Source organism: Halichoeres trimaculatus, unplaced genomic scaffold, assembly GCF_033239565.1.
Source record: "Halichoeres trimaculatus isolate MK-OKI-2021-1 unplaced genomic scaffold, fHalTri1.1 fHalTri1_scaffold_5, whole genome shotgun sequence".
Lineage (NCBI taxonomy): Eukaryota > Metazoa > Chordata > Actinopteri > Labriformes > Labridae > Halichoeres > Halichoeres trimaculatus.
In genome coordinates this window covers 8,468,933-8,489,459 of record NW_027437183.1, presented here as the reverse complement: position 1 = coordinate 8,489,459, position 20,527 = coordinate 8,468,933, and the positions used below count along the sequence as shown (strand labels likewise).

General features: G+C 40.2%; 2 protein-coding genes across 4 annotated transcripts; both read right to left on the bottom strand.

Annotated features, from left to right (window-relative positions):
* Nucleotides 1–835: 835 nt before the first annotated feature.
* card9 (caspase recruitment domain family, member 9) lies at nucleotides 836–6,565 on the bottom strand. The gene is made up of 14 exons (XM_074670908.1): nucleotides 6,486–6,565; nucleotides 5,930–6,049; nucleotides 4,579–4,648; nucleotides 4,340–4,477; nucleotides 4,149–4,267; nucleotides 3,848–4,054; nucleotides 3,682–3,765; nucleotides 3,356–3,601; nucleotides 2,327–2,452; nucleotides 1,720–1,908; nucleotides 1,588–1,645; nucleotides 1,382–1,509; nucleotides 1,234–1,292; nucleotides 836–1,134 (listed from the first exon to the last, which is right to left on the bottom strand). The coding sequence occupies exons 2-14, from the start codon at nucleotides 6,041–6,043 to the stop codon at nucleotides 1,041–1,043; spliced, it is 1,632 nt and encodes a 543-aa protein (XP_074527009.1). The 5' UTR covers nucleotides 6,044–6,049; nucleotides 6,486–6,565; the 3' UTR covers nucleotides 836–1,040.
* A 3,335-nt stretch (nucleotides 6,566–9,900) lies between these two features.
* On the bottom strand, nucleotides 9,901–20,036 carry snapc4 (small nuclear RNA activating complex, polypeptide 4). Of its 3 annotated transcripts, none has more exons than XM_074670920.1 (22): nucleotides 19,809–20,036; nucleotides 19,154–19,266; nucleotides 19,020–19,063; nucleotides 18,747–18,843; nucleotides 18,610–18,638; nucleotides 18,412–18,534; nucleotides 18,144–18,281; nucleotides 17,986–18,070; nucleotides 17,700–17,781; nucleotides 17,497–17,598; nucleotides 17,315–17,387; nucleotides 17,062–17,226; nucleotides 16,689–16,839; nucleotides 16,474–16,580; nucleotides 16,229–16,323; nucleotides 15,938–16,032; nucleotides 14,792–14,886; nucleotides 12,968–14,365; nucleotides 12,228–12,812; nucleotides 11,258–12,017; nucleotides 10,753–11,057; nucleotides 9,901–10,537 (listed from the first exon to the last, which is right to left on the bottom strand). In XM_074670920.1, the coding sequence occupies exons 2-22, from the start codon at nucleotides 19,263–19,265 to the stop codon at nucleotides 10,427–10,429; spliced, it is 4,752 nt and encodes a 1,583-aa protein (XP_074527021.1). In that variant the 5' UTR covers nucleotide 19,266; nucleotides 19,809–20,036; the 3' UTR covers nucleotides 9,901–10,426. The 3 variants fall into 3 exon arrangements, with proteins under 3 accessions (XP_074527021.1, XP_074527020.1, XP_074527019.1); XM_074670919.1 differs by having other exon boundaries at nucleotides 9,902–10,537; nucleotides 19,690–20,036; XM_074670918.1 differs by having other exon boundaries at nucleotides 9,902–10,537; nucleotides 19,703–20,036.
* Nucleotides 20,037–20,527: the final 491 nt, after the last annotated feature.

The window sequence follows — 20,527 nt, the reverse complement described above, 5'->3', positions numbered from 1 at the left end:
TGCGACGTTCGCGGTCCACTCACAAAATCGTAAATTCTAATTACTAAACTGGGTGGGGTAACCAAACAGTTTTTTCTTGCTTTCAGTTTTAGGTTGCGTTCTTGTCTCTGTAAAAACAGGACATTTGGAAATCTAATAATTTCTACAAGTACACAAATGTAATTGTGTTTCTTTTATTTAGTTTATGCAGCTTATCCTCAAATTTTAGATTAAATGTCAATCTCTATATGCACGTAGGCTATACATCAAAATCTAGTTATGACTTTTTGATAAATCTTTTTTTTTTTAAGTCATATTTCTCATATGAAATTCTTGTGTTTCATATTTGTTTTAGTGTTGAAAAAATGTTTGTAAAGGTAGTGTAAAATCAAATTACCAAATAATTTAACGGGATTATTACATTGTTGTTTGGGAAACTCACAGAAGAGGATAAGGGCCACTGAAAAATATTTCTATTTTGGAGATTAGGCCAGAAAGCAATTTTCTCTCTTTTTTTTTTATTTGACTTTAAAGCAGACATTCTAGTTTGTGGTCAATCATGCAAATAAATGAAGAACTTTCATTCATTTTAAAATTAAATTATTTTCTCTTTTTTCCTCCAGAATTCTTCAGTTAAAGTATGAATTTATGTCAGAGATAGGATTTCAAATCTGACATTCTTCACCCAAGCAACACATTTGTGATAACAGATACTATTTCTGGTAGAATGTCAAGGTGTTTTTATTTTCCTACGTAATAAAAACAAACATCATTTTTCAAAACATTTCGACCATTAGATGAGCTCAAAAATTCAGTTAAATTACTATTTTTATTTTTCATCATTCATACCCTTTATCATCTTAAGTAACTGTAATGGTAGGAGACATGAGCACAGTGTTACACATTGGGTATAAAACTCATATTTCAGGAAATTTGACAAACCTCCTGCCTTGAACACACATTCACTAGTTTTTATAAGAGCTAAATTTATGTTCATTTTTATGCATTTCAAGCAAAAACTCAAAAAACAATCATTTTTCTGAAAAGTCTTTTGTTTGGGTTTAGTCGGAGTCGGTGATGTAGCTGGCGCTGCTGTCGTCCTGGTTACTGACTGTAAACTCTTTACAGTGGAATTTGGACCTCAGGGCTCGCTTCCTGCTGTCATAAAACAAAAAGAAGCTCAGAAGGATATTTTCATGGCTTTGAAAGTATTGAGGAAAATTATGTAGGCTAGTAGGCAAAATGTCCTCTGACCTGCGGTAAAAAAAGTTTGGTCGACTCAAAGATGTGGGAGAGCCGTCTGTCTCCTCCTCCTGCAGAGAGTGAGACAGGAGGGCAGGTTCAGTAAGAGCATTTTAATAAATTGAGATATAAATATGACCTTATGTCTCGGGTAATTTACCCATGATGCAGCACCGCTGGGCTTCTCTTCAGGCTCTGAGGCTCCTCCCTGAAGTGAGCTGTGCTGCTGGAGCGCTGCAGCCTCCTCATTCTCCCCTGAAGTCCCACTGCGGACCTCCTCACTGCTGCCTGATTACAGCACATCACATGATCAACACAGGTCACATGATGTGATATGAGGTGTAGGCCACATGACATGACTCTCACCTTTAGCTGCATTCTTTTTTTGTTCTTCCTCTTCCTCGCTGCTCACACTCCTCTCACCCTGAGTGAGAAATCCACCATCATGACATCATCAACACATCATTACTAACATCTCCATAACCAGATCCTCCTTACCTGGTGAGTGTTGCAGGTGAGTCTGCGGAGGCGTGTCCTCAGCCGTAGCTCCTCCCCCTGTGTCCTCAGCAGCAGGAGCTCCAGTTTATCAGATTGCTCGGTAAGCTGTCGGACCTGCTCTCTGTACTGATCCTTCTCCTGCAGGAGGAGCCGTGCCTCCTCATGCTGCTCTGCCCGTGACGACACTGCCTGGAACACAAACCAGATCTCTCTTTGTTAATACATTCCCTTACGAAAGAAAAAAATTATGTACCAATACATTTTTTTAAATGTATTGTAATATATTATTGATATATTATGATATACATGGAATAATATATTGAGGGCACATATACAATATATCATATATTCATGAAAAATATTGCAATATATTGCAAAATATACAAATGATTGCCGCTTTCCATATATTGCAATATATTGGAAAATATAAATACTAAATCTCATATATGGGAATATATTACCTAATATATGACATGATGTTTTCCAATAAGCTGCAATATATTTTTCTTTCGTAAGGGTTAACACCATATAATCAACAAAAAATAAACAAGAGAATATGTTGACACTTGAACCAAAACACATGAAGGCTTCTCCTCCTCCTCCTCACCTTGTCCCTCTCTTTAATCACCTCCTCCAGCTGTCTGAGGGTTTGTTTGTTTCGCTGTCGGTACATCCGGGCATCTCCCTTCAGCTGAGCGCACCGCAGCTCCAGCTCCTCCTTCTCCTCCAGGCACTGAAATCAAACACATTCAGTTTCACTGCAGACATCTCTCTGACATATTTTTTATTTTTTTAACAAGGACTGAACTTTTGTACTTTTGTTAAACCAGGGCAAGGTTAGCCTTGTCCAGACACATACTTTCTTAACCACCCAGTCTTGATTGCCTGGACTTGGAACCAACTTTGTCCACAGGGGGGGACCAAAATCCACACGACGTAAAATATCCTGACAATTGCTTTTAAAATTAATATTTGTCAGATATATAATGCCTACACTGTGAAATATTTCCCAACATACTTCAAAACAAATTTAATTTTTTTTCAAAGCAAAATAATGAAATTAGCAAAAAAATGTATCAACTTAACCGTAATTTTTTTGACTTGAAATAACACCCCACTCAAGTTTACTAATCAATCAGATCAGCTTTGAACAACAAATCCATTAAAATTATCCTTTGTTCTTCTGTATTATTTTAAAACCTGAAAAAAATCATCTCATTTTTTTATTCTGGGTGTTCTGATTAATTGGCACAAGGGTCAAGTTTTGAAATCACAGTCACTTAGCATCCAAACATCAAAATAATTCAGCATTAAAGAAGGTCATGTGTCTCATGATGATACCAAAATCACATTCCTCTCTAGCACAAAAATAATCAGCACAGAGAAAGACTTTCATTGACCGCTTGATAAACCTTCCTCTTTTCTGAGCTGTTCCTCTTTGTCCGTTCAAATGTGATCCTTTCTTTGTTTCACTTTAAAGCTTTCAGCACTTCTGAGAACCATACCTCTACACTTCCCTGGAGGGCTTTTATTGTGAAATAGTGAGCAAACTGAGCATGAATGCCATTATCTAAACAAATGAACATTCTTATGAAGTCATGTATTTTTTTTTCCAGACTCCTCATCTCCTCCTTACCCTGGCTCTCTGCTCCTCTGCTTTGTGGAGATCTTGTCTCAGTCTAAACACAGTGGTGAGAAGGTTCATTGAGGGGAGCGAGGGAGTCTCTTTCTTTATCTGCTGCTGCTGCTGGGTCTCCATCTGCTTCTCTCCCCTTTTCACCACCTGCTTCTCCTCTTTTTTCCCTTCCTGTTTCTCTTCTTTGTGCTCTTCAAGTCTGTTTGGGTGGAAGAAGGTCTCTGGTGGAAGAGCCAGGCTCCTGCTCTAAAAATAGGTTTTAAAAAAAGTTAGACAAAGCATTGGTTGGGTGTGAATAGTTTGTGAGGGATTGTGTTATTCTCTACCTCTTGCAGTGGTCTCAGTGTTCGTCGTCTCAGCAGTCGAGTTTGACTCTCAGCTCTCAGCACCGTGTGTTTCAAACGCTCCACCTGTACAGACACACACAGGTCAGAGGTCAAAGGTCAGGTCTGTATGCAGTTCTGATTTGATGCTCAGAAGGTTTGCGCTGACCTCTATCTGCATGTCTCTGTTGGCCAGCAGGGCGTTGCTCCTCTCCTGGCTCAGAGTGTTGATGTCTGCCATCAGACTGTAGTTATGATCCCTGAGCTGTTTCACCTCCTCACTCAGCCGCTCCCGCTCCTCACGAACCTTGCGTATGTGCTCTGTGAGCTTCCTCATCTCTCGGTCTCTCAGCTGCTGCTGCCGAGACCAAACCTCCTGGAGACGACATTGAACCAACAGAACAAAAACTTCAACACTTGAACCAGCTGAGACACATTCAACACAATACTGTCAACTTGAAGTACCCAACCTGTTCCTTGGCTACAGAGCAAGCTTGTTGGCGACGCCTTCTCTCATCCTGTAGCGCCCTCTGCAGACGGCTGAGCTCTGACATCAAAAACTGTGTGAGACCAGATTCACCTGCAGTGTCTGAACAGAGAAACAGACATGTTAGCACAGCACAAATATTAACATCAAACCAGTAAATGTGCAGAGACAGACCGACGAGGATGCTGAAGGTCTTGTTGGGCTCCTTCCCAGTGATGCGACTGTACAACTGAGGATAATCCAGCTCCAGGCTTTCCAAGAAAGCTGTGTAACCTTTGACCCCTGTCCTCTGCAGGATGTCGAGGAGGAATCCTGCGAAAGGTGAACACCAGAGAAGAAGACCAAGGTCAGCTTTTACCTCATGATGAATGAGTGGATATACTATTACGTTGGAAAATAGCTGTATGACTTACCAACTTTTCTCCTCCTGACAACAAGAGTCGGGTCGTTAAAGAGCTGCTCTTCATCCTCAGCGCTTATCACCTAATCACACGCTCAACAAAATAACCAATCAACATCTGAGGTTTACAGCATAGATGGAGGTGTAAGAGATGTATCAGCAGAGGGAGACAAAGAAGCATACATGACAAGGCAACACTTTAATATACAGCAGGATCTTATATGCACTGTGTGCCCTTCTCACTCACGGTTACAAAACACCAACACAACAAAAAGTATTTTTCTGTAAAGGGTCTGTAACCATCAGCCCCTTTACATATGAACTCTCCTTCTGAGAATCTGCAAACACTGTCTTTATAGAGTGCATTAGTGCAAAGTTGCAGGTTTGTACAACAGTTTTTAACCTGACAATGTTGAAAATGATGATGACCCAGTACATTTTTCATATTCCGGATATTAGTATCCAGAATATTGCCAGGATCTGGATCTTACTTTTACATCCATCAGACACTATGGTGACCTTGTTTTATTTTGTTTTGCTTTGCAAAAAAATCTGACAATTTATGGTGGAGTTATATAAATAAATGGTGAAAACGGCCCTATCTCACAATGAAAAAGAATCCTGTAAAAAAAAAAATCCTGGATCCAAGATAGTGATCCGGATCACATCCAAAATTTATCACTTCTTCTTTATCACAGTTTGAACATTTCCTAAAAATTTCAACAAGATCTGTTTGTTACTTTTTGAGTTATGTTGTTAAGGGACAGACAGACAAACTCTTCCAAAGACATAAGCACCTTGGCGGAGGTCATAAAAAGTGTACAAGAAGTTGGAATGAGCTGTAATGTGACTACAGCAAGTTAAAGTCTAAATGCCTGGGTGGTTGATGACTCGCTCAAAATGAGCTGAACTTTGTTGACTGAATCACATTTCCTTCTAATGTTTTTGTGTTGTGTAAGAATACTGGTTCATTTTGTGGTGATTGACCCTTAGAAACCCCCAGAAAACTGCTAAAATAAGCATTAGTAGTCTAAAGTTAGCAGTTATGTTATGTTGTTATGGTAGTGTTTACTTGCAGATGTTTAATCCTTTAGAATACTCCTAAACAAAATCCTATTAACACAAAAATCGTGGCTATCACAATTTTGCCTCTTGCCCAGAAGTATGTGAGTTATGAGGGTCGACACGATGATCTCTTACTGTGAGGGGCAAGTGTGTTGGATATTCCTTGAAAATATCACTACCTGTGTGTCCTGAAGTTATCATGAAAATGTCAGGAGTTCATTTTGTGAAAAAAGGCTTCAGTCAGAGATGGAAAGAATCAAATGATGGCGAGTTAGAAAGGACAAGTTGATGTAGCGTACCTGGCACTGTCGGAGGTATGGAGTGATTCTTGAGGGATCAACGTTTTTGATGAGCAGCATCCTGAAATCATCCAGCTTCAGCCAGCAGAGGTCGTCTTCAGATACATCATCCATTTCTCACTGAGTTGGACATGAAATATAAACATGGACTGTGATTAAATCCACTCTGATAAACTGCATCAGAGCAGCCTGATCCTAGGAGTACTCAAACACTTACGCATCACATTTTTAAACTTTGCCCATGATTGGCACTGAAGATGCTCTCAACTAATGAATTAGAAGAACTGTTAATTTTTTTAATACAACCTATTTTAAAAAAAAGTTAAATCTTATTTCAATCAACATAACCACTCACCTACATTGTGCATGTGTTCCCCTTTCTTATGTTACAGACTCTCACATATATGCTGTCACTAATGACTCTACACACAGATGGAAAACTCTGATACACATTTATCTGTTATCTTTTCAATCTCAAACATACATTTTTGAAGCTACATGTACATAATGATCACTTCAGACTACAATAGAAACATAATAAACACCTTGTACACACCTGCTCAGTGTCTCCTCTTTCTGATGTAAACGTCTTTACTGTCAGATTAGATTTCCAGTCTGTCTTAAACTCTCTGCCCACTCTGTTTTTTCTGCTTCTGTCTTTTCAGAAAAACACATCCTCTTTCACAGTTCCTCTTTATGACTCCACCCTCTCTGAATGGCACTGGAAATGATTTATTAAAACCACACACCTTACAGCGGATTTAGAAACTGTATTTTTTTGTATACTCACTTGTATTCACCTTTATCTCTAAAAATCAGACAAGCTCAGTTATACCTGACCTAGATTCAGATTACTTAGTTGAATTTAAAGAATATCTAATCTACTCCAGCAGAATGAAAAGTACAGCTCTGATGCTGTCATGGCCTGTTAGACTGTTTCATGTAAGCTTATCATGTTTATGTTTTTATAATCTTTTTTTCTTATTTATCAGTTACTCTTTTTCAAATTTTCAATGAACTAACCTTATATATTTTCTTTTCTGAAAAGTGGGCTGCTTCTCTTTCTTTGTATAGAGAACTTTGATCTCACTAAACTAACTTTGCTAAATGAGACTAAATAAACTATAAATAAATCACCCGAAAACAGCAACAGAAAAAAAAGCTGTAAGTACAAAATAAGTAAGTCGCCTTTGAGCCCAAACTCTTATTGATTTATATTCCAAAGCAGCAGAAAGGAAAAATCACATCTTGCACTTGTATCACTGCACATCATCTCAGAAGATGGATTTTCAGAGTAGACTTAACAAACAGCATATTAGAATTAGAATTACAGATAACTTACTGTTTTAAAAGAGTAATTCTAATTCTGTCCAGGCAAAATGTTTTTAGGGATATCTTGAATTGACATCACGGGTGGCAAAAAGTGACGTATTTCGTCTTGTCAAAATGACGTAGGTATCTGGGATGACAGTTTTGCAAAGGCAGATTGCGGATAAAGTTATCCGCAATCTGAAAAGTTATTTTTGTCAAGGCGAAATTGAATTACATATACTGTATCGCATATCCAGTATGGCTGTAAATGTTAAAACGGCTTGCCATTATTCAAAAGTTTCCTCACCCTAATTTTATTGCAATGACAGAAAGAGGAAGAAGTAAAAGATTTAGGAAGTCAGATGGAGTGAATGGTGTGAGTGAAAAGTACATAGAAGCTGAGACATGAGACAGAGAAGTGAAGTGACACTGATCTGTCTCAGATCAGAATTTCAGATTTTCTGTGAAGTCTGGTCGGGCTAAAGTGAAAGAAAGTGAAGAAAGGTTGGAAATCACAAGGTTTACTTTGAGAGCCAAATAAGAAGCAACCACCATGCGGTCACGAGCCTGGTCTTCACCAGCAGAGACTGCCAGGGATAAACCTGTTTATGGCAAGCCCTTTTAACATTTAATAGCTAGTCTGGATATGAAATACAGATATCCACAATTCAATTCTTCCTAGTCAAATTGAACATTTCAGATATCCACAATGGCATTATTCCTATCCACAATTGTAATTTCAGATATCCATAACTTAATTACTCCAAGGACAAATCGCGCCCCTTTCCCCATTCATGTGTGTGGGGTTTCTCATTACAGATATCTTAAATTCACTTATGGATAGCCACAATGTGAGATGTGGATATCTGCAACTAAATTTTGACTATCCATAAATCTAGTTGCAGATATCTACAATTTCATTCTGGCTAGTCACAATTCCAAATCAAGATATCTTCAACCCCCTTCCATTAAAGATATCTATAATAGAATTTATAGATATCTTTAGTTACATTTTGATTAGTCAAAATGCCGTTAAAGATATCTTGAACTGGAATTACGCCTAGTCAGAATGAAACTGTAGATATCTGCAACTAGATTTATGGATAGCCATAATTTAGTTGCAGATATCTATGATCAAGTTACAGATATCTTTGAATTAATTGTGGTTAGAGATATCTCAAATTCGAGATATCTTAAACTTTTATTTTGACTAGTCAAAATGTAATTACAGATATCTTGAAATAGAGTTTTGACTAGGCGAATTGATGTTGCAGATATCTGTTATGATGACAAAAGTTATGACAGGTATAGGAGGAGGGGTTTGCTGAAGTGAACATAGCTCTTGTTCCCCACAAAGTCCCTGATTATAAATTTGTTCTATTTCATGGCATTTTCTAAATATCTTGTTGATGACCACAATCGCCATTTCTTCTTCTAAGAAAACTGTTAAAATGATTTTTTCTCTTCTCTCCTCCAGTTTTTTTTGGGTCAGTATCCAATGGGAAGTCTTGCATGTCCAGAAGCATGAACACATTTCTGACAGTCAAAATCACATTTAAGATATCTTTAACTGTAATTCTGGATAGTCAAAACTGAATTAGAGATATCTGCAAGTGACATTAAGGATGCGTGACGAGGCGAAGGGCAGCTTTGAGGAGTCATTGCAGATATCTAACTCAGTTTTGACCAGTGGAAACAGAGTTACAGACATCTCTAACTGTTATTGTGACTAGTCAAAACTGAATTATAGATATCTCCAACTGTATTTTTGATTAGTCAAAATTGAATTTTGACTAGTCACAATTATGTTGTTGATATCTATGATGTTAATTCTGGAGAGTCAAATGTAGTTATTAAATGTTAAAAGAGCTTGCCATACCTGTTTGCTTTATACAGTCAATGAAAGTAGCGTGACAACTGAGCAAGTGCAGTTCCTTAAGTGGCCACTTGAGGCTCTAAAGACAAAGGAAATATAAATTGCTCTATACGGCTTCCAACCGTTTAAAACCTGTTCCAAGAAATGTAAATAAATTAACAAACTCAAGATAAAACAAAATTAAAATCTTTTTTTTAGGGAAAAAAAACACTTTTTGTATCTGGCAGAAATTGGCTTCATGACTGCCGTATTTGCCAAATCGCAAGAACGGTCGCGGGAATTGTTTGCTAAGGTGGTTAGCCAAACTCTCAGCTCAACCAATGGTTCTGACGCATATTTCCAACATGGCGACTGTTTTTTTTGGGCATCATGACACCTCTTCAAAAAACATAAGAAATCATTCAACTTACCAATGACAGGGCCCACTGTCCGCCTTCTTGAACTGTTTAAGTTGTTTACAGAAGATGCAGATAATATTATGAATGTCGACTTCTAGGTTGGGGAAGCTGCAATATCCTCTATCAGCTACAGAGTACCCACCTGTCAGTTCGGCAGCCTCCAAATTACAACCCTAACAAATCTTCAAAACAAGTGAGCTATTAAAAAAAAAAAGCGTTTACCTTGTACAACGAGTGAAAATAGAAAATTTATATCACTACTCGTTCACTTTACATTATCTCCCACATAGCCATTTTTTAGCAAACTGACCCCTGCAAACACACACAAAACCACAGACAGCTTATTTTAGGATAGATTGTTTTTACTTTATTACAAAATTATAAATTCTTAGTTATAATTTCTTAACAGAGGCTAACAGAATAGAAAACAATAAAACTTAGTGCAAATTCACAACTTAATACCTGATTCTCCAGTACCCTTCATCACATCCCTGACAATCACTTTCTAGGAACTTTGATCTATTTCTTTTCTATAGAAATACATCAATTTCAACATAGATTAAATAATCTGAAACAAAGCACACTTGTAACTTTTTTCTTTTGACTCTGATTGCTTAAAGGAGTGTGTCTGAGGTTCTCACTTTAGAAGTAAGCTGCTGATTTTTGAACTTTGTTATCAGAACATCTCGCTCAGACCGAAGGAGTGCGCCAACTCTTGAAAGTGCAAATTCAGGGGGTCTGCAAACGCATCAACTGACCCTTTAAGATCTCAAACTTCACTGAGAGAAAAAAAAACAAAAAACAAAATGTTATCAGTTTTATTTACGCCAACTTTCTCAGTGTCTTACTTTGACCAGGTTCCTATTTTCCAGTCTGTTTTTTTAAATTCCTCATTGAAAAGACCTAAGGTTTTCATTGCACAGCTGCAGTTTGGTCTTGTCTCGCCTGATTTGAAGCTTGAGTATCCATTCCTGAAAAGTGATTGGCTGGAGGTCCTGACCCATCACACTGGAGCGAAGACTTCTGAGGACAAAAAAGAGAAAAACTGACAAATTTAACATCTGATTCACTTGTGACAATGAGTTATTGATCATTTTAATGGTGCTGATTGGTCTTTGATTCTTCAGCATGTAGTGTATGTGAGCATTTAATCACAGTAAAAACATGACCTCATGAAAATATTGAAAACAAATCTAATCTTCACTGTTACACAAAAATGATGACTCATTTAAACTCACCTGAGCTCTCCTCCTTCTTCCCCTCTCTTGTATTTTCTTCATCTTTTCCTCCTCTTCCTCCTCTTCTTCCTCTTCATCCTTTTCCTCCGGCTCCTCAACAGTTGCCACAGTATTCTCTGGGATTGGTTTGAAGGTTGCCAGAAGTGCTGGGACAGTGAAGCAGGACAGAAAGCGAGCCTTCAGCAGCTGATACGCAGGGTTACCTGCAAAACGCTCGGCCACCAGCTGACGCACAACTACAACAAGCTCCTCCTCCTTAGCCTCCTCCTCCTCATCCTGGGCTTTAGAGTTGGCAGGTGGAGCAGCTGGGGGAGAAAACAAACACAAAAGAAGCTATTTGTTTTTGTTTTTTTCAAATATGACTGGAGATCATCCTCAATGTGCTGTCCAAAACTTTGGAGTGGGAATTGGGAGTCTGCACTGATGCTAATTTTTGAATATATGAACCGCCAGGTCACATTGATTATTTGTAAAGTAACAATAATACAAGTTTTTGGTTACTTGCCTTGTTTGTCTGCAGTTTGATTTTGGTCGGATGTAGAATCCGGCTCCTCTGAATGCTGACTGGATTTCTTCTTACTGATTTTGTCAGCTTTGGATGTGGTCTTGGGCTGAGGTTGAGTTTCAGATACTTGACCCAAAAGCTGCAGAGACAGTTTGGTCAAAGACTTCTTTTTGCGGAGTAACTCGCTGAGCATGCTCAAGTTGCTGACAAAGGGAGGAAGGTAGGGAAGAGTCACTCCTGCTCCAGGTACATCCACCCCTCCCTGCCCGCTGAACCACTCTTGAACCTCAGTCTGGGGCTCGAGGAACATTAGAGAGGCGTCAAACTGCAGGGTAGAAGAAGATGGTGCTGCTTTCTGAGCAGGCAGGGGGGAGGAGATAGGATTTGGGACAGGCTGCAGGATGAAGGCTGGGGGTAGAGTCCTGGCGGGGGTTGTGGTGAGAGTGATGAGAGGACCTGGATGAGGTGCAAGTGTGTGTAGAGGTGGAGACCCCAGCTTGGATTTTGAAGTCTTCTTGCCTGAAGCTTTGGGTGGTGTTCTTGGTTTAACTGCCAGTCGCAGACCCTGTGGAGGGGGTTCCCCGAGCTGGACCATCCCACTAGGAGTCATGACCCACTTGGGTGGACTGGATTCTTGACACAACTGCTGCACAGGAGCAACCAGCTGCTTTTGTGTGACTGTTTCCTTTTTAAGGTGAGGCTTGGGAGGACGCTTTTTAAAAGGAGAAAAAGAGTGATTTTTCTTCTTTGTGGCTTCAGCCTGGAAAAAAAAAAGTGTTGATTAGTGTTTGAGCTGTTTCATCCGGTGTTGTGGTTTTAGCATCTGGCAAGAGTGCTTTGTGTGTCCTTTCAAAATAAAAGCACACTTGTTCTCAAAATAAAAAAACAAGGTTGTGAAAATTAACAATATTAACTCCCTCAAACGAACTGAGGAGAAAATAAATGAGTGTACATCAAACAGAAAACTTACCATGGTCTCATTGAGTTCTCTGGCCTTCTGGGTCATCTTTCGAACCCTCTTGCCATCTTGAGGTAAACCTGTACTGTCACCATCTTTTGTAGCAGCGTCTCCTTCTACAGTCACAGCATCACTTTTCACCCCTGTAGCATCACCTGTTTTGGTCACACTCTGGTCTTCCTGACTGCTCTGCTCACCCCCTTTGCTCACCTGTTCCCTCTTTTTGGGTGGGGCTTTTGGAGTCTTTTTGGTGGCGGATCTAGATTTGGAAGCCTTTTTTTTCTGTTTAGTGGGCTGACTTGGTATCTTTGAGTTGTCGCTGGGACAAAGACTGACATAGTTGTGATCACTCAGGGATGAGTCTGTGAAAGAAGCAGTGTCCTGATTGGTTGGTATGGGAGGGGGCGGGGCTACAATGACATCTTGAGTTGAGGATGTACCCTGGTCAGAAGAAGCTGGGTCCACAGGGACTGAAGAGACATTTAGACTTTCAGTTTTTAGATCTGTGATGGGGTTGGTTAGTGAGGATGGAGGAGTCTGAGGAACAATGATTTTAATTCGCTGCCTCCGTGGAGTGTTTTTTTTCTTGGATTCAGTCTGAAAAGAGCAGAAAGCGAAGAGAAGTCAGACGATAACAAAACCAAAGATTGTCATGTTGTCATGCTGAGGGCCATTATAGACAGGAAGTAGAAAATCAAACTTTGAATAAAAAATTGAAGATCTTATCTCATAACCTCTCTGCAGACAGTTACCTTTTCCTTAATGGTGTCCCGCAGAGCTTTCGCCTTCTCAGTGGGCTTTCGAATCCTCCCTTTGTTTGTTGTCTTACTGTCATCTTCTGTGTCCACACCTGTAGATGCCCCACCTGAGCCACTGACTTCTGTGCTGATATCCCCCCCATTAGGGCCGCTGATGAGTGTCTCTTGCACCTTTACTTTCTTTGTCCTCACTCTTTTGGCTGGCGTCTTGGTACTGGATGGACCTGGGGCAGGACAAAGCTGTGTAAAACCAGGCTTTGCTGCCGCAGTGAGAGGAGGACTGTTCATTTTCTGAGGAGCAGAGGGAGGTGAGCACATTACTATCCTAGATTTGGTTGGGGTTGTGGGAAGCATAAACTGGCTGGGTTGTGAAATGAAGATGGGTGGAGGAAATGTCATCTTGGGGCGCGTGTTAATAGGCATCTTCAAAAGGATGCCAGGTTTATTGGGTGAAAGAGCTTGCTGCAGAACAATGACTTGCTGTTTTTGCTGCAACTGCATCGGTTTCTGCTGCTGCAGCACATGAAGCTGCTCCAGGTTTTCTGTCCGCTCTTGAAGCTTTGGCTTCAAGGTCTTCAGCTTGACACTGGAAGAGTCTGGAACTGGTGCCCATTGTGCCACCTTGTTCCTGCTCTGCTCTATCACCTCCTTACAGCCCACAGTGTCCACGCTCATGGTCTGGAGGAAGAGAAGGAAGATAGAAGTCGAGTTCAGCTGTCTTTTTTCTCCTCGCTCCCGCTCAGTATCAGCTGCCGTGATTCTAGTTTTTGCAGGAATCAGTATGTTCCCGATCCAGGGAATCACTCCAGCCTGAAGCTGGTACCCCAGCCCCTGATCTGTCACTTTGCTGCACCGATTCTTACGTCCACCTTTACCCTTCAGGATGTGCTTGTCTGCCTGGTGGGACAGGAAGATCCGGAGTTGGTCTGCCGACACCATCATCATGGTTCGGTCGCTGTGGCGGTTCTGACTCGGCTGTATTACGGGACGTGGTCCTACAATCACAGACCGCCCACACAGACCGAGGATGGTTGAGCGGGCTCTAACATTGCTTTTGTCTCCAATGGGAGGTAACTCGACAGCTTGAAAGATCATAAAGGTATGATTCACTTTCTCTGCTGGAATCCACTCTTTCAAGGGGGGAACGATGTATTCCCTCTCTTCCTCCTCATCCTCTACCTCCTCAACCCTCATCTTCTCCACTTTTGCCTTCTTTCGCATCTTTACCTCCTCTTCATCACTGTCCATGTACACCACTATGTCCTCTTCTTCTTGCTCCTCCTCTTCATCAGTGCTCTCCTCCTTTATTTTCACCAACTGTCTCCTCTTTCTCTTCTTTGCCGTCTTCAGGCCTCCATTGCTGGGTGCTGGTTTTCTACTTTTGGTGCATCTCTATTAACGAAGAGAGTTTAAGTCAGTCACATGATCATTGTATGGGTATTTCTACTGTTTGTTGTCTGTGTGTGGATATTGTTGGACAGCTAACTTCTGTTCAATCCAACAACGAGACATGATATAAATAACAAAAATCATCAGATATCTCTTTATGCTGATGACGTTCTGGTTTATTTTGATTCTTATTTGGCTCCTTCAAAGAGCAACAATTGCACATTGAAAGTTGTAAATCATTTTCCTTGAAACACTTTCTGGCTGCTGTTTGGAAAAGAATATATCACTATTTACTTAACAATTCAATTTAGATAAAAACAAGCTTCCTGTTATGGACACTCTGGGACCTTCAGTTTTTAACACTTCTGCATTGGCTTCATTTTTCAGGCCTGTTTGAATTGAACCCTCTCAGAGAACAGGCAGGCGTACCTTGTTTGGATGTCTTCTGCTCAGTTTCCTCCAAATTCTCATGCACTGAGCGTCCGTTCGATGAGGAATCTCAGCAGCGATCTTAGACCAACGACCTGACACAAAAACACGCTTGTGAGTTACAACATGTAAAAGACATGAGGAAGAAGCATAATGGAGGTGGAATAATAAGGCAGCAGACCATTGTAGAATCTGCATAAACTGACAGGGCTTCAGAGCTTTAACAGACCCAATTAGATTATTTTATCCTGGAAACATTTTAATCCCCAAATATTTCTGATCATATAATCTGAACTATTTATCTGCTTCATTTTCTTTTGCCTTTTTTGCAACATTTCAAAACATCAATTTAGTCTTGGGTCCTCTGATGTATTTTTTGAATTCTCACATTCTGATAAATCCATTCATTTAAAGACATCAGCTGTTAGAGTTGTTGAGTTTCTGCAGAATGTAGAGAGCTTTAGAGTCATACAAGTAGTCTATGCAAAGTCAAAATGGAGTTTAGTGAAATCTACTAGATGTACTACAAAAAACAGATCTCAACAAGTGGCTTTGTCTTTAGACTTAATATGAGCCACATTCACCTGAAAACTCCAGAAAAATTATTTCAAGACATTCAAAGACAAGAACGAGGTCCCAATTGCTTATAACAAGTTAGAAAATCTGCCAATGGAACAAGAGAAGTTACTCATATTAGCAAATTTTCAAGTACATTTTTCTTGCACCACTGCCAGATTTTTTTTCCCTTGTTACAAGCAATTAAGACCTAATTTTTGTCCTTAAACAACTTGAAACAAGACATTTTTCTGGAATAATCAGTGAAATGTGGCTCATATCAAGTATGATAGGACAATTTTTACTTAATTTCAGACAAAAAACACTTGATAAGATTTCATTTTTTTGCAGTGTTGATTTTAGTTTTGATTGTAACATTGACAAAAAATGTTAATGTACACATTATTTAGAACATGATTTGATTAATACAATGTTAGACGTCTTAATTCTTCACAAACATCATTCTGTTATTCTGATATTTGGACATCATGCTGGATTTTCTTTTCCACATTCTGGTTTTGACCAGTCAGTCAATTTTACTGTGCCAAATCAGGTGAAAATAGTGCCTATGGGCCTGGTGATGCAACTCACCAACTCCATGTTTTTCCACCAGTCTCAGTAGCAGGATTTCCTCCTCTCTGTCAAAGGGTCCTCTCTTTGTGTCTGCCTTCAGACAATCCAGATACCTGTGTACACCACACACAAGAAGCTTTTGATTTTCTTCTTAGTTACGTACAAATCAGCAGGTACTTAAACGTTCTAATTCTTCAGCCTTAAAACCTGTGACTGAAACCAAGCAACACTAAAACACAAGTTTTGTATTGAGGGTGTAGTGTCAGAGACACACATGTCTGCACCATTCATTGGTCAAACAGCTCTCACCTGTCTCTGCAGGCACCATCAGTGCGTCCAGGAACCTCTGACCTCATCCTCCACCACTCCTTCTCTCCGTACTGGGCCACAGCTTTCAGCAGCAGCTAAAAGGCAGAAAGGTTGGGTTTGTTTCTATGTGACTAAATACATTTAAAGATGCAGATACTAATGCTCTAAAGTTAATTTTTCTTGTATGTAAACGTTTTATTGCAAGATGATGGGTCTGTTTTATCCAAGCTCCACCCCCTTCCCACCTCATCTTCTTCTTTGGTCCACGGTCCTTTTTTCAAGTTTGGATCCAACACCTGGGTCCATCTGTAGATCAGCTGACAGTGGTCACGACCCTCCATAAAGTAGCTCACTGTGAGACAGTAAGACATGTGAACATAGAGAGACAGGTGTTAGTCTCTGTGCATGTAAAATCAGGTTGTCAGAGTGTGAAATTCCCAAACTGGCACAGTGTCATTACTCTGAGTGTAAGGGATGAAGTTTCCGATCCTCATCTTTTCCACCAGCTCTTTAAGCTGAGCATCTTCAGCTGGGGTCCAACTGCCGTTCCTCAACGAGTCCGACACAAAACGCTGGAAGGTCTGAAGACACAGGAAGGCTGATCTCCCCGACTGAGACACAGACAAGTGGAAAGACAGACAGAAGAGGACAGGTCAGGGTGAAAGAGGTGCTTAGGGTGTGAGAGACAAATGCTGGGAGAATGAGACTGCTCAAAATGAGACAGTTCGGAAAATGAAAAAGGTCTGGAAGGATTGATTGATCTGAAGTAGAAACAAGTCAAAACAGAGGGGACAGACAGGTCAGAAAAATGGAGACTCCTGCCTCCTCCTCACCCCTAGGTCTGAAGCGATGGCCTCCCAGTCTCTCTCATTGTGTTTCTTGCTGACCTCTTTCAGCAGGTCCACCTCCTCCTTAGTCCACCGAGACTTATTGACGGCTGGGTGAAGAAAGTTTTGCCAGAACCTCTGGATGTCTTCTGCATTCCTCGTCCCTTCAAACTGGAAGGAAGAGGGAGAGGAGACATTCTTATGGATGGTCTGATGTGTCTCCAGAATGAATTTAGAGATGGATAAAATATTTACTTACATCAACATTAGCAATTTTTTGCCAGTCATGGTCATCAAATCTTCCACCAAGCAGTTCATCCTCAGACTTTTTGCTGAGATAGAACATGTTCGAAGACATGAAAATCAGCTCAAATTTCCTCCAAGGTTCAAAACATGTATCTGTCAGTGCAACCACTGAACTACAACATCACAAACACGTACCTGAGACCATTAATTTCTTCCTCTAAGTTGTCTATCTGCTGTCTGAACGGCTGCCTGTCTGCCTCAGCTGCTGAAGACATCTTCTGAGACAAGTAGTCAATCCTTGCAGAGAGAGACAGGTACAGAGTTGTTGAAGTTTGTACATTGTTTTTCTCTTTGCATGGTGATACTTGAAACAATGATAACCAAAAAGTAATCTTTACTTGGAGAGTTTGGGTTGGATGAGTTTCCTCAGAGTGTCTCTGGAAACTGAGTGAATCAACAGAGTTTTCTGCCAGCTTTCCCCTAAAGAGATCAATAAAGAAAAGACATAATGAACAGATAAATGAACTGATGCTCTTTTCATTAAGAACAACAAGAAAGTGTAGGTGTGTGTTTTGTTATGGAAATACATTGATGGTCTTATAAAGAAGTATCTGATATGTATACATCTATATCAAAGCTAACGGGTCTGGGCATCTGTAAATGATCAAAGTGTTTTAATCTTACATCGTTTGTGTTTTTGAGACCTGCCATCCAGGCAGCCTGTCAACCTGCTGGCCTTCTCCTTCGTCTCCTGATTGGCTGGAGGACCCTTGAGATGGATAAATACCAAGTTTAAACCAGGGTCTTATTAATCAGCTGCTAAAAGAAAGAAACTGTCTTACCAGCCCTGTCAGTTTGTCCTTGAAGTACGGTTTAAAGAAGCGGCCCAGGAACAGGCGACTGGGATCGTAGCTGAGTGAAGTGCTCTGTTCTTTGGGAGCCTCTTTGGCTGAGCCAGACAGCTGAATCATCACCTCCCTCTACCGGCAGAAAAAAAAGATTATTATTGTCACTTCCATTACATTACTTTATATCCCAGGTACTGGTTTAAAACTTAACCTAAAACATACAGAAGCTTATGTCTTTATGTATCTTGTGATGTTTTCTGACCTGCTGTCTTTTGTTTTGCTCCAGCAGTGTTTCCAGCTGGTCCAGAGTCTCCTGAATGACCTGCTGGTAGACCAGGTTCAGCTGAAGACAAGAGTCTGCTGTTGGAGGTAGACCCACATCACTCTGAAAACAAACAGAAACACTCATCAAGACTCACTAGTCTGTCACTGATGTTTGGATGTTTGTAAAGATACTGACCTCCTCACTGCAGCTGCTGTCATCATTATCTGAAGAGAAACCATCAGACATTAATGCACACTGAGTATGAGTGTAAAAATTATCTTTAGAGGGGGAAACAGGGAGAAATCAAGACGGACAGACCAACAAACAGATACCTGACACATAGATGGGACTGTGTGGACCCAGGGCACTCTCCAGGTTCTGGATTTCTTTCTGGATCTTTTCCCTTTGAGCCAGCAGACCAGCTGCAGACTGGAAGCAAAAACACACAAAATGGTCAAACACCTATAAAATCTGAATAGATGTTGAAAGTGAATTATCATTTATGTCATGCAATGATAGTCACATCTACCTTGAAAAGTCCTTGGACAAATAGTGATAAAGGTGCCATCATGACTTATACATGAGTTTGTGAGTGTAATTTTTACCTGTTCCCCTTCCTCATCAGTGTCATCACCATCTGACTCATCACCTGACACAAAAGAGAAAAACACTGTTAGAGAGGCAAACAGGTGGACAGAGGTACAGATTGACAGAGACAGGCAGACAGGTGGGTAGGTACCTGTATCACTGCTCAGTAGCTCCAGTTCAGCGTGTGTAACAGACAAACTTTGTTCCAACTCTTCTACCTGTTGCTGGAGCCTGTCTCTCTCTGCTGACAGAGAGGCAGACATGCTGCGCACAGACAAACAGACGACTAAGTTTTTCACATACACATCCTGATAAAAGAAAATTGAAGGACGTGTCGGCCCCGGTGTATTTTTTACGTTAAGTCTTGCCTCCTTTTGTCGATTTTTTAAGGAATAAATGTTTGGTTTTTCTGATTACTTACTTGAAAAACTGCATCACTTAATAGATGATGATAACAGACGAGACAGCTACCGTCTAGGTGAAGTAATAATGTGGGGAACACATTCCCGACGTGATTAAAATCAGCAACAAGTCTGTGTAGTGCAGTGCTGACATCAGAACCGTGATAACTTTAGCAGTTTTAAAAGAAATTATAAATGTCGCACTGTAAATAAATCCGGTAGTGCTCTGTTTTACACTGTTAACATTAGCTTTAAAGAAATTAGTCATATAATTAATATTAGAAACCTTGAGTGATTACCTGGTGTCTTCAGTCAACAATCTGGTTCACTTTTTAACGATTTTATTTCGTTTTTACACTCAACATAAACGCGCCAATAGACGTAGCTTCGTCGTTGACATATTACCCAGCAGGCTGTGCGGCAGGTGGACTTCTCTAGCAATGTGTCGCGGTTCAGATCGAGTTCGGAATTCAAGATACTGTCAAAAATAAAAATTTAAACTTAAACTTTATCTCTTACACTACAAGAAACTCGGGACTTGCTTGACTCCCGACGTTGTTGCTCAAAACTAAAAACAAACCACTGCTTCACGGTCCGTTTCTTATTTTCTTCCCCCCGACAACACCGCGTGTCAGAAACTGTGGTTCCTCTTCAATTTGAGTCCGTCCTTTCGATGAGTTATACGATAATAGATGTAAGATAATAGATAATCTGCATTAACTCTGAAAAAGAAAAAAAACTAGCCCCTGACCTGAAACTTAAGCTGGCACCTTTTTAAATCAAAACTTCGTATTCTAGGCATTCATGCATACATTCTCAACTTATCAAAACCATAACATAAACAGTATACGCAAACAGAATGTATAAAATTGACAAAGTTCTATGAGACAAATGCACCACTAAATTCTCCTGTGGAAATATGATACATTTTATAGAAATTAAATTTGTCTTATACTGCTATGGTTTTAGTGTTAATGTTATTTGTGAGGAATGCAATTGCACCTTTGATATTTAGCCGTAAAAGACGGAACCCTAAGTGAGGTGGTACTCATAGACATCTAAAGGTCTAGAGAAAAACATGCCATGGTCATAGACCCACCAGCTGCTTTAACTACAGAGCACAT

What these genes read in the sequence shown, in the direction of transcription:
- card9 (XM_074670908.1), bottom strand. Translation starts at nt 6,043, where the DNA reads ATGGATGATGTATCTGAAGACGACCTCTGCTGGCTGAAGCTGGATGAT. An exon ending in ACAGAGACATGCAGATAGAG is followed by an intron (nt 3,766 to 3,847) that starts GTCAGCGCAAAC and finishes GTGTCTGTACAG; the next exon opens with GTGGAGCGTTTGAAACACAC. An exon ending in CAGAGGAGCAGAGAGCCAGG is followed by an intron (nt 2,453 to 3,355) that starts GTAAGGAGGAGA and finishes GTTTGATTTCAG; the next exon opens with TGCCTGGAGGAGAAGGAGGA.
- snapc4 (XM_074670920.1), bottom strand. Translation starts at nt 19,265, where the DNA reads ATGTCTGCCTCTCTGTCAGCAGAGAGAGACAGGCTCCAGCAACAGGTA. An exon ending in CAGTCCCATCTATGTGTCAG is followed by an intron (nt 18,639 to 18,746) that starts GTATCTGTTTGT and finishes GTTTCTCTTCAG; the next exon opens with ATAATGATGACAGCAGCTGC. An exon ending in GTCTCAAAAACACAAACGAT is followed by an intron (nt 17,782 to 17,985) that starts GTAAGATTAAAA and finishes TGATCTCTTTAG; the next exon opens with GGGAAAGCTGGCAGAAAACT.